Genomic DNA, 13,232 nt, shown 5'->3' with positions numbered 1-13,232 from the left:
CGACACCTGTTTTCGGTACGATCCAGATTTATATCATTTAAAGTCCGCTACAAGAGCTTTATTCAAAAGCTTTACCGGGTGTTCTGTTTTTATGACAATAGGAGTTTAAGTATTTCGAACACGAAACTCACTATTGAAGCAAATGAGATATTTTAAATTAAACTAACAACTTCCTAAAACCGAGAATTGAGCGAGATAAATTTAAGGTTCTTAGTACGCCGTCAGAAATGGGAAGGACTTTTCCGAGCCGTTTGACACCAAACGAGGTTTAAACAGGGTGACTCACTGTCGTGTAACTTCTTTGTAACTTGGTGGTAGCAGCGAAAGAAGAAGGCTTCCTATGCGTTGGAAAGATCAGTTAAACTCGGCCAAAATCACGTAAGCGGCCAGCGCCGCAATCAAGAAGAAGAAGTACGACCAATAATCGCATGAAAATAAATTTATATTTGACCTTTGTAGTATTGGAGTATCTAGGATACTCCTCTACTGTGGATAATTACCAAGTAGATAATTTTTGAACTATTCCTAAGAGGATTTACATAACTAACCCCTTTTCCAGTGCTTCAAAAATAGATTCGTCTTTCTTTCGCCTACACCAAATTCAAATCCAAAAAGCGTCTATAAGGTTTGGAGGAAGCAAATGCACATATAGGGTATATTCAGAAACGCATTATAAATGCGCAGTAATTGCAGCGCTGGCAGCACTGCCAATGTGACAAGTGTTGCAATTGATAGATTGGCAGTATTAAAATTTTTCCTGCAAATAATGCGCGACGTTTGATACAAAAATGGCGTTTTGGAACGCGATGCATTTGCAGTACTGCCATATTTGCATTTCTGAACGCATTTCCAACACTGCAAAAGTACGTTGCGCATTATAATGCGTTATTGAATATACCCATACTGGCATTATACGGAATATACATATACATACATATATCTTAACCCTTTTGCATCATTCGACGGAATAGTCGGCGAACAAAAACTATCTCTTACCATCAAGAGCAGAATACACCGCGCGAACAAAAACTCTCTGTTATCACCAAGAACGGAATAACCCGCAATAAATTATTTTCTTGTTAAAGTTTGAGGAAAATAAATAATTTGGTAATCCTGTAACATTCTCTTTTATTAGAACAAACAGTAAAAGTCTTGCCGACGCAAGATATTTTGAGTACATCGCGCACTTCGAGTGGTGATGCGAAAGGGTTAAGAAGCACGTTTTTTGAAGTTTCTGAAGCTTAGACACAGAAGCTTTACGAACCACTTAAATATCTGCTTGAAGATCTAGAACTTTAAGGTTTGGGCTTGTTTGAACCTTTGAAATTTTCTGTACGTTAACTTTCATGCTTTTTCATCTTCTGCTTTTTTACTTTTTGATTTGCGAACTTCACTAAACATTTTGTTGTTGTGTTACTTTAGTAATTCGTGAAGGTAATGAAATCTAGATAATTGCAACAAGTTGTGAACTGCCTTATGATGCTTTTCTGCAGGTATTTCAAGGTAGTTTACAAACTCTTGGAACTCTTTCGCCTAACTTCTTCTGCAGACTTTCACAGCCTATGATGAATTCATAACGCTGATGATTGAGTCTATTATTAATTTTTATCATTTAACACAATAAATAGGGCCATCTTTTAGTCTCAGAAAGTATATTGAAAGATCCTTTATTGCTGACTAATCCATCTGTAGTCAAGTTGATGCCTGAATTTAAAAGCAAAACTATGGTGATTTTCTCTACATACTACAGAGCTACTAGTTCCAAAACATTTTTGTTGTTATTCTGGACTCTTCAAAGTGAAGGATTTCAAATCAATAAAATCTTTAAAAATTTTTTAAATATTTTTATTTGATTACAAGCGGTTGTGAGGCCCTGCTTTTTTTTATGTGAAAGTTTGAAACTTTTCTTAAAGCTTAAAGTACTTCTTAAAGAGTACAATCCTTCTCCAAGATAATCATAAGAGAAAACATAGATTATCAAGTTTCTGCAGTTGCAATTATCCGCAATTATCAGTTTACCAAGAAATAGTTTGGAAACTAAAAAAAAAATGTTTCACATATTTATCCTTTTACGTTTTATGATTTTTGTAGTGGACCTTCAGTAAGAATTGGTTGCTTTCCGATTTATATTTTCCTAGGTAAAATCTTTGTATGTGTAAGCTGAATTTCATCAAAATCGGGTAACATTTAACGTTCCTGTCCACAATGGGTAGGTGTTGCTCTATGCCAACTTTTACGGTATTTCATGATTCTTCTTTCCTAAGTGAAAGTAAAGCAGGTACTAAGTTTCAGCGAAATTGGAGCCCGTTTACTACCTTTGGTCACAGCTGATAAGGCGATGATATACCATCATCAGGAGGTATTTTTTCTAATGCAATACAAGTAGTAAAAGCGATACGAAAGAAAATTGTATTACAAAAACCATTTGTTGTCTTTATTTGAACAAAATGTTGACAACGTAGTTAGTTCCTTTTAAACTATATTTCTATAAAAGATATATATTTCAATACAATATTGCTATATAAAATACTAAGTTTGCATTCGCATCGCATTAAAAAGTATACCAGATTTGCCTATTTGGTTGTTGTTGTTGTTGTTGTAGCAGTATCTTGCCTATTTGGTCGAGCGCGTTGATACATATGTCTATCAAGACACTCTGTAGTTCCATTTTATATGCATGACTTTCTACTGGCCGAGTGTATTTGCTGCTAGAAGGGAGTTTGTAGTGGTGAAGCCCATTACACATTTTTTGCAAGCAGCGGCAAGCAATGGCAAACGTTTGTGTATAATACTTGGGCCATAAATGTATAGGGGAAAGCAAAGATTCACATCATATACGTAAAATATATTTCTTATTATATATTTATTATGTATTTATGTTTTATGTATTTATTGTTCGGGAATTCTTTAGCAACAATTTAAGAGACTTTATATTTTAAACAAAATTAAGTATTCCACATTTTTGATATGCAGAACCGAAAGTCATATTCATTTGTGAAATGACTTAAAATATTGTTAGGCTTCCTAAAGCAAAATAAAAAATTTAGAAAAAGGAAGTTAAAAAAAGTTATATAAAAAAATGAGCAATTAAAAAAAACCAAAGTAATATAAAAACTAGTATAAAAACAAAAAAAAAAAAATAATAATAATTTATAAAATATAAAATCAATGAATCTAAAATTTTAATAAAAATTTAAAATTTATAAAATCAATAATTCAAATTAATCGACGCGTTACTAACTACTCAATCACTTACCTACGTTTACTTTCACATCACACTTGATGTTTATACTTTTTAACGCTTAAATATTAAACTGTACATTGTGCCCTTATCGTTACTAGCTTTAATCTTCCTATACTTGAATCACACTTAGACATACATATAGATGCTTGACTTCAATGGTACACTTCACCTACATACATACACGTGCACTTATATATGAATCAACCACATCATTTTATGAAACTTGTCTCATAATATTTTATATTACTTAATTCTGTTATAAATTCAAATTTTGTTTAAATATTTTGCGCAAATATGAAGCATAATGTGGTGCATCTTTGCTTTGCATTTGTTTGTGCGCCTAGTCCAATAAATGAAATTCGTATAAGGTAGAATAATTTTCTATCAAAACGCCTTACACTTTATTGGCTTAAATTCCATCTCTAGAATTGCGATTTTCCTATTAAATTTGCTATCATCTTTCGATTGCTAAGACTTTTGAAAAAAAAAAAATAAAAAGTAAAAAGAAATAAAAAAAAAAAAATCGAAATGAAACATTAAAATTTCTATTTTAATTTTTTATATTTTTACTTAGTAAAGATATTTGTAATTTTATAAAAGAAATGAGTTAAATTAAATTAATTACATATTTTCTTAACAGCATAAATCACTCGTTAGGATCACTTAAATTACATTTTTAGCTTAGTATTCAAACTGTTTCAACTTTCTCTTGAATCCAATACACTTATCTTTTCAGATTTATTAATAGCTAGACATAGATTTTTTCGCTATTAAAAAAACTTAAATAATTAAATTAAATTACATATAATATCGAACGCAAAGTGTATATGCGCTTTCTTTGCGTTTTTGAAAATCTACACTAGAGTTATGCAATTTATGTTTGAAAAGAATTTCCTTTTAAAATAGCTGGTCCCTTTTGTCAGTTGGGCATGTTGCTTTGTTGAAATATGTAAACACATTGGTAAAACTAGGCTTGGATTCAAACTCAAATACAGCCAGTCTATTGGCTAATACTTATTGCAAATAATATGTATGTAAGTATAGAAATACATTAATCAAATGCACCCACAGTACTAAAAATGAATAGCGTTACATGTATAACTATAATTGAAATTGGCGAGAGATTTATATAGTCTTTTTCTCAACTAATACAAAGGGTTTCAACAAACCAGCAGAAAATTTAAAACATTTTTTGTTAAAATATATAATAAAGTCATGTCTTAGCGGTGGCGACTCCTCTTGCAATTCTTCCATCGACTTCTACTTCACATATTTTTGCATTCATATATCCATCGATTTAAAATTTTATTTTGCCATGATTATATAGATTTCAAATATTGTTCTATTATTAGTTTCTTTGTTTAAATTTCCATGAAATGCTTTGTTGCAATTAATTGTACATGATTGCGATTTGTTTCTTTGCTTGTCGAATTCTAATTCTGTTGCTGTTGCTGCTGCTGATATTCGATGGGACTGGTTATTGCCCTAAGAAAATCATGTTGTGACTGCAGTATGTTGCGGATGATGCGCAACCATTCATTGGTTAACTCCACTGTGGCTGCAAAGCAAATTATATTTAGACCAGGCTTATTTGGATCGGTTGATTTGAGCAGAAAACGATTGTTGGGTAGTTCCTCTAGATGCATTTTGTTGACCTGTTTAGAAAAAAAGATAGTTAAGAATTATAAATATTTAGTTACACGTAGTTAATTTTGTTTTTACTTTAAAAAATCGAATTCGACTGTATTGGTATTTTGAAAGTATTGGCAAACCTCTGAATGAATTTCCCTAACCTCTTCCGGTAAAATGGTTTTTCATGCCATATCGCACAATGACGAGCTACACTCGTCATGCATACTGTTGAATATGATAATTAACTTAGTTTAAAATTTCTAGTGTACTGAACTTGGCAACACCTTTTTTACTTGTGGGCATATCACAGATGTGATAGGAACATATTGTTTAATGTTAAAATTTCTTAGTATACCTGTAAGTCACTGGCGAATTTTTGTGAGTCTGTAAGATTTCGGATTTTTTTAAATCGCAATAAAACGGTTTTTTTCATGCACTTCTTTTCATTATTAAATCATATCGGAAGGGGTTCATGTACATGTTTTTCATAAAAACGCCATTTATATTTACAAAACGCGGACCAAAAAACTACAATTTATAAAATTTAATGTTTTGAAAGTGCAAATCTAATTTTTTCCTCATTTTGAGTTTGTGTAAGAATATTGGATCTTCTGCGCTCAACATTTCTTAACATTTTAAACCTTTTTATAAATTTCAAAAAGCCTTCGAATTTAAAGCCTGAATACGAATTAAAGCCAAAGAGGTGTATTTTTAGTAAAAAAAAAGAAACCATAACGACCTTTTTGAAAAAGGAGTTACATTACCTGAAATATAGCAAACAAGTCTTTTTCGGCCTTTTTTCAAAGAAATTCTCTTAACATAAGTTTTAAATACAAGGATGGATTTGAAAACTCTGATTTTTCAATTCAGTTTATTGTACATAACCAAAACACATTTTTTTTAACTCACACAATAAGGCCAATCTGACACGCCTGCAAAGTTCTTTAAGTAATTCAATGAAAATTTGGTATTTTCTTTTCTTAAATGGGTATTTTAGTGCTTTTCTATATCGAAAATTAGACAACACTGCAGTTGCGAGAGAGATATTTGATTGCTCTTCTCTTTCGAGAAGACCAAACTTGCAAAAAAATGTAAATAAACCGACGAAATGGCAAAAAAAAACTCTGAGGCTAGAGAAGAAAAAAATGTTAAATCAAGTTACGAAAATGGTAATCTGGTCACACTGATCACCAATTCCACCAGTGTGACGTCACGAAAATAAAATGACATTGTCAAATAAGCTGAGAGCAAGTATCGGTACCACGATCGGCGCCACCTTATTATTTTCGCGATCGTGCATCCATAAGCGGTGAGTTGGAGTATCTCGATTGCCAAAACAATTACAACAATAAAAACATAATCATTATTAAAGTTTAAAACTCACAGAATAAATATTATTTCTGATTGAAAATATTTTGTTATTTTATTTTTGATAAAAAAATATGTATCGATATATCATTGCATTTTCTGAGCGATTAATTACAAATCGTATACAAACAAGCAATGGAACGCGTAGAGGTCAAAATAAAGATTTCCATCTCTGAAAGTCAATTTTTAATTTAATAAAATAGTTAATGAAAAAACAAAATCTAATGACTAATTTTGCGCCACCTTGTACATACTTTCATTATCATAATACATTTTGTGGTTGTTATTGTAACAATATACATAAATATTCCCCATAAATGTTTGGAGAATGCTGTTATACAGTGACAGTCCTTGACCAGATATAAATCCCAGGGTCGTTCCGGTCTGAGCATTTGAAAGAATGCCCATTTTTAGAGCTTCGCCTATGCCAATATCACAAAAATAAAATTTCTTTACATTACATTTTTGTGTGCTTTAAAACAGCACTTTAACTGTCCATGCTATTTTTGCTGATTTCAAAATGGAAGGATTTTGGAAAATGGAAATTTTTCTTATGCATTTTTTGGAACATTTTGATTTAACCTAAGCCTTCTATAGAAGCAAACAAAAACAAATGGCAGGTTTCTCTGTTCACACCTTACATATTCAAGATAAGAATTTTCCCCATATAGCGCCGACGTATAATTTGCTAAATTACCAAATGTAAATGTGTAAACTAACACATGGGCTGAAAAGTTCTGAGCTTAATATATAGACAGTTAACCTTAAAAAACAGGTGTTATTAGGTGCACAACTAAGTTATCGCTGTTTTATTGATGAAAATACAACTTTATTCTGAAAAACTGGTTACAAGTGAATAATTGAAAGTTTTGCCCATCGCTGGCTACTACTTTTTCCCATCTTTCTGGTAGATCTCGTATACAGTCACGGTAAAACTGTTCATCTTTTGAGGCTACCCACGGATCAAGCCATGTTTTGATGTTTTCATATGAATGGAACTGCTGGTCAGCTAGACCATGTGCCATCGATCGGAACAGGTGATAATCGGACGGCGCAATATCTGGGGAATATGGCAGGTGGAGTAGGATTTCCCATTTCAGTGTTTCCAGGTAGTTTTTAATGGGTTTGGCCAGGCGTGAGGCCAAGCGTTATCACACTGTAGAATCACTTTTTCATGCCTCTCCGCGTATTGCGGCCGCTTCTCGCGCAGTGCTCGGCTCAATCGCATCAATTGAAGTCGATACCGATCCCCAGTGATGGTTTCGCTTGGTTTTAACAGTTCATAATAAATAACACCAACTTGGTCCCACCAAATACATAGCATAACCTTCGCAGCGTGAATATTCGGCCGAGGCGACGGCGTAGAAGCATGACCGGGCAGTCCCCATGACTTTGTTTTCTTTGGATTGCTGTAATGAATCCATTTTTCATCACCCGTCACGATGCGATGAAAAAAACCCTTCCTTTTTTTTGCCGCTGGAGCAGTTGTTCACAGGTGAAAAAACGACGTTAAACATCCCTTGGTTTTAACTCATAAGGCACCCAAGTCCCCTGTTTCTGAATCATGCCAAAAGCATGCAATCGCTTGGAAATGGATTGGCGGGTAACTCCTAATACTGAAGCAAGCTCTTTTCGCGTTTGACACGGATCCTCAATGAGCAATGCCTCCAATTCAGCGTCTTCGAAGGTTTTTGGCCTTCCTTCACGCGGACGGTCGTCAACATTAAAATCACAGTCTTTGAAGCGACGGAACCAACCGCCGTTTTTTCAAATGAAAGAGGGAAATTAACACTTCCCGCAAATGACGATTATCGGCACAAAATCAGACATTTTCACAAAACCAAAAATATATGATACCAAAACAAAATCACTAATATGTCGATTAATTTAATTAATTAAACTTCAAATTGCTCAAATTAATTTGGCTCCCAGCGACTACTGGCTGTTCTTAGACCTAAAAAAATGCTCGCCGGTAAGAAATTTCGAATGAAGAGGTTGTCCCCGAAACGGAGGCCTATTTTGACGCAAAAGATAAAACATTCTACAAAAATGGATTGAAATATTAGAGGGGCGCTGGAATGATTGCGTTGTTCTTGATGGAAATTACGTTGATGAATAAAGCTAATTTTGAACAAAAAAAAACTTGTTTTCTTTGCTAGGCGTGGGACTTTTCAGCCCATGTGTTATAATATAGGTATGTATCATTTTGTATAATTTAGCACTAATTTTTTCACTACAACTTTCACTTACTTGTATATGCGAACGATACGTGTAGGTTGGACTACTATATTGTAGTTTCTTTCCATCAATATCCGCAAAAATTATACTTTGCTCGAATAGAAAAACATACAATTCTCGCGGTTTCTGCATCATGTAGGCATTACGCTCAGCACCTTTTTCATCTTCAATGCAGGTGAGTTTGTCATGCAGCAGCAGTTTCCCTTGCGCAGTAATTTTACCCTCGAATTTTTGTAAGCGACGTAATTCCATTGCTTCATTAGCAGCCTTGCAAATCATCTAAAAATGACAGAGATATAAATCAAATTAATATTGCAAAACATTAACGTTTAATAATATTTCTAAACAAAATTTACCCCCATAACACGCATAGCTTCTTCGATGCCAACAACTTCAGCATCACATCCAGCTGCTCTAGCATGTTTTGCAATTTCTCTGAATAACAATTCATATTTAGGCAATCTTTGCACTGGTTTTATGAGCAAGTCGTTGAGCTATTCAAATACAAAACATATTTAAAATCAAATACAAATCTTTCATTGTGAATGTCAATTAATAGCCACTAAAAAATATTCACTTACATCCAAACGACTTCCCAGTTTCTGTCTTATTTGATCAAAATATAAAAGGTGAGTTGTGACAATGTGATCCGACACTGGCTTATTTTGATAATATTTATTATACATATCAAATTTAGGTAAATAACGCTTGATAATAGGGCCCAAATCGGCGGGCGAATTACGGCAGCGAACTATCGCCTCCAAAAAGAATCTGAGAAAAGGAGAATAATTCCAATAGGTTTAGTTTCGAAATTTGTTTTGACATATGATATAATTAAAAGAAATCTTACTTCTTGTGCCACTCGTAGATGGCTTCAATGTTTCCAAAAACCATGCGTTCTTTGCCGCCCTTCAGATCATCGGGTATAGGTATATCACTTTTGGGATCGAGTACTTCAGCTAGGTAACTGAAGATGCAAAATAATTACACTTTAAATCATTTCTGGCTCATTGCGTCAATATATTGTATCAATTACACACCCATTAACAATGCTCTTCAAGTCCTCAATATATGACTTTTCGGTGGTTATTAATTCATCGATTGCGTATTGGCGCTTTCTAAGCGCGCTTTCAATATCACTATTTTCCGTATTGCGCTGTGTGGGGAGAATAATTCACGAAAAATTAGTAATTATTGAATGTAGCTTAAATGTAGTTTCATATTTTCTGAAGTTAAAAGTAAGTAGTATTAATATAATATTTATATATATATTCACATACCTCCTCGTGGTTATAAGAGTTGTTGCTGCCATAACCATCTGTGGCATCTTTCTTCTCACCAACTGTGCTGCAACCGTTGCTGGCACACACATCAGCATTAATATTACTGCAGTTGTTTACATTTGGTTTCAATATTTTTGAATTCTCCTCATGTTGCTCCTGTGACATAGAAAAAAGTGAAAGATGAGAAGAGATGTAAATGTAGAACAATTTTAAATGGATACGCACCGTTTTCTCTTTGACAATTTGCTCAATTTCTGATAAATCTACGGCTGGGTTGCCTTCCATTTTGCCTGCACTTGCCTGCAAATAAATTCAAGCGAAACGATAATCTTTAAAATAATGCACACCAGTGTATTGAATGAAAAAAAAAAGAAATTATATAGCTTAAGCTTTTACGAATGTATAAAGAGGCGCATTCATTAAAGGTGGTGGCGCTAGAAACACAACAACGTTTGTACATTAGAATGTCACGACAGAAGAAAGTAGAAAATAAAAGAAAAGGACGAACTAAATTCCACAGCCGATAAGAAGTTGGAGCTAGACGAATGCGTTGATAGTGCGAATGGAACGGCTTTGAGTAATTTCATTTTATGCTGAGATCCAGATCCAGATCCACACAGCGAATGAAGAAAGCAAACGGCTGGTTTATCGATACTACCTTTAATAGATTCGCCTTGGAATGAACATATGTAACTTTCCAATGACAAAAAAAAAAACTGGTGGGTTTCTAAATAACTTTAAATATTTTCGTAAATGTTATTCAGCGGAGGGTTGATTTTAGATAGAAATTTAATCATGTATTAAGTTTAATATTTGTGAGGTACTTTCGTGTACGCATCTAAATGCGATATTTTTACAAGTATCCAATTTTTTTTTTAATTTTTATAATTTTTTTATAAATGTTCAGCTTTTTTTTGGACTCACTCTACAACAATTATCAAATAAATGAAAGTTTCAAACTTTGTACAAGATTTATAAAAATTCCACAAATTTTCATAATTATTTCAAACTTCTTAATCAGAATTAAAAAAAAAAAAAATGGGCACGCAGTTTCAGAGCCCATTAACTTTTAGTATGATAAAGCGCAAGTTTTAAGTGGGTCAAAATTCTCGTTGATTTTTGATAATTTGTTTTTCTGACGGTATTACGCATTTTCTCCATATAAGGAATGCACATTTGTATGAAACTTTGATGTACAAGACATATGAATAGATGAATTGCTTTTAGAAATAATGAAAATAAAACAAAAAAAAGAAGCCACGTTTCAGAGCCGGTCGTCAGGTGTACGTACATATATGTATATATATATATATATATATATATATATGCAGATAAGGTTAAAAGATGTAGAGGGCATTGCAAAGAATTTTTCGATGTAAGCGCTCAAATTTCTGCAGGATCAAAATTTCTACAAAAAATCGACAAAATTGTCGATGATAAGACATAACATAGATTCAATCCAAATTGCTTGATTGGATAAGGAAAAGTGTTTCTGTAACCATTAATCGACAAAATGGAAAGCAGTGAGAAAAATTATATGACAATCGACAATGAATGGGTGAAATGGAATCAACAATTCTTTATGGCAACATTGAGAAAAGTAAGCATGAAAACCAAAATGTGTATACAGAAATTAAAATATTTATGAACGGCTATTTAATCAAATAAAGAAGAGCTGTATGAAATACTACGTTAAGAAATCAATTTTCTAATTAACTATTTTACATGTTCTGAATTTATATTTAAAATTTAATTAAACAAGGCTTTTTAGTGACAATACATTACATTTTTAAGAAGATTTTATCTAAATTTCTTCTTTATTTATCTGCTTGTCTGTCCGAAAAGAATTTTCTGGAATGGAGTGTAGTGGCACATGGGGCACCAATAGAACACTTTGCATATTTGCAATATTCACATATACATACATAATATACACGCCCATATACATATATATTATCTATGGATATGTGTTTATGCAAACTGAATATTTTCATCAAGTCCAATTACCTTTAACGTATTCAAATAGTAACCAAATATTTAACACTTATAATTTGCACTTCAAAGGCATTACAAAATAAATTAAAAAGCTTTATTTAATTAATGTGTGTTGTCATCATCTCAATGCCAAATCAAAATAATGATCAACAATTTTTTATTTCATTCTATTACTGAAACTCTTTCCATCGAGTACTCGTACTGAAATATACTGGAATATCTCAATTAACTAACAGGGTTGTCGATAAACACGACTAATTTTTTTTACTGAACCGCAAGAAGTGAGAGAAGGGTTACAGAAATGGGCTACAGGTATAGGTATTTCTAATCAGATCATTTATTTAGATAGATATTAGTACTTTGTGTGCACTTCGGCCTGGGTATCTATGGTATTGAAACCTGTTGTTGTTGTTGTAACAGTTCACTAAGCCTTGCCAGAGCGGTGTAGTCACCGATCGTCATCGTCTAGCGCTTTGAGAACCTTGTTGCGGTATTGGATCTTAGTAGCAATCATGGTTGTATGCGGTGAGAAGGAGAGCAAACTGTCGAAGTTGGTAGTAATGTTGCTCGGCTGAGCTTCAAGGAATCGTAGAGGTTCTATTTGAGATGATAGATGGTTGCACCAACGAATTGCGCGAAGTAGAAGCCGTGGGGGCTAAGAGCGTCAGATGGTGGGAGAAATATGTGGCCAGAAACCGTATGGACCACTTCCTATGTCTTAAGGCCTGACCAGGTATTAAGGTGACACCACCCTCTGCACTGGTTGCATCTAACCGATGTGAAGTTTGGGTGGAGCCGTTACTGCAGCGGGTGCCCTTGGTCGGGAAAGACCCGAGTCATTCCGATACGTAGAACCGGCTGCAATGGGAAAGAGCAGCCCAGCCAATAAAGCCGACAACGGTCCTTGAATACGGAGCTAATCGAACGCTAGTCACGCACAATTCCCTGCTCGGCTTTGCGTCCCCCTTCCAATCATATCGATTGCTAAGTTTTATGAAAGGTTTGTATAGAAAAACATAATTTATAAGCGGAGGATGGAAGACAATAATTCATTTTTAAATACTTGAAAATAACTAAAATTCATTAAGAGACTCTAGCGTGTTTTTGTTTTATAATCTATGTATGTTTTCGGTGAGACATCAATAAATTACAATGAAGGATAATTTTCTTCTCATTCATTGCAAAATTTAAAATGTATTAAAAAAATTTTAATAGGATCGAAGACAAAAATAAAAAGCTTTTCAACAACGCCCGCGTTTCCTGTTTTGCTTTTAAATATTTATGTATGTATGCAGGTATTTAATGCTTCACTTTTTTTCAATTTACACAATGCGCTACTAAAAATACACGCACGTAGTTATTGTAGTCGAGTCGCGTATATGGCATGTGTTGATGCGATTTGTCGTTTCTTAATTAAGTGCGTTCTGCATGCACTTACTTATGTGCTTACGTACACACGTGGCCACTATAAT

At 33.5% G+C, this 13,232-nt stretch overlaps 1 protein-coding gene across 1 annotated transcript in view; it reads right to left on the bottom strand.

The window, feature by feature from the left end:
- Nucleotides 1-3,807: 3,807 nt before the first annotated feature.
- Nucleotides 3,808-13,232, bottom strand: part of LOC128862345 (triple functional domain protein) — a 121,202-nt gene continuing 111,777 nt past the window's right edge. Inside the window, exons 14-21 of the mRNA XM_054100913.1 lie at nt 9,991-10,065; nt 9,763-9,921; nt 9,523-9,638; nt 9,333-9,449; nt 9,064-9,253; nt 8,839-8,976; nt 8,495-8,761; nt 3,808-4,899 (exon numbers count right to left, since the gene is read on the bottom strand). Coding sequence (XP_053956888.1) covers nt 4,678-4,899; nt 8,495-8,761; nt 8,839-8,976; nt 9,064-9,253; nt 9,333-9,449; nt 9,523-9,638; nt 9,763-9,921; nt 9,991-10,065 — 1,284 coding nt within the window. The 3' untranslated portion in view covers nt 3,808-4,677. The remainder of the gene's footprint in view (nt 4,900-8,494; nt 8,762-8,838; nt 8,977-9,063; nt 9,254-9,332; nt 9,450-9,522; nt 9,639-9,762; nt 9,922-9,990; nt 10,066-13,232) is intronic.

The sequence above is a fragment of the Anastrepha ludens genome, chromosome 4 (assembly GCF_028408465.1).
Source record: "Anastrepha ludens isolate Willacy chromosome 4, idAnaLude1.1, whole genome shotgun sequence".
Taxonomy (NCBI): Eukaryota; Metazoa; Arthropoda; class Insecta; order Diptera; family Tephritidae; genus Anastrepha; species Anastrepha ludens.
This window is presented reverse-complemented; position numbering and strand designations above follow the sequence as displayed.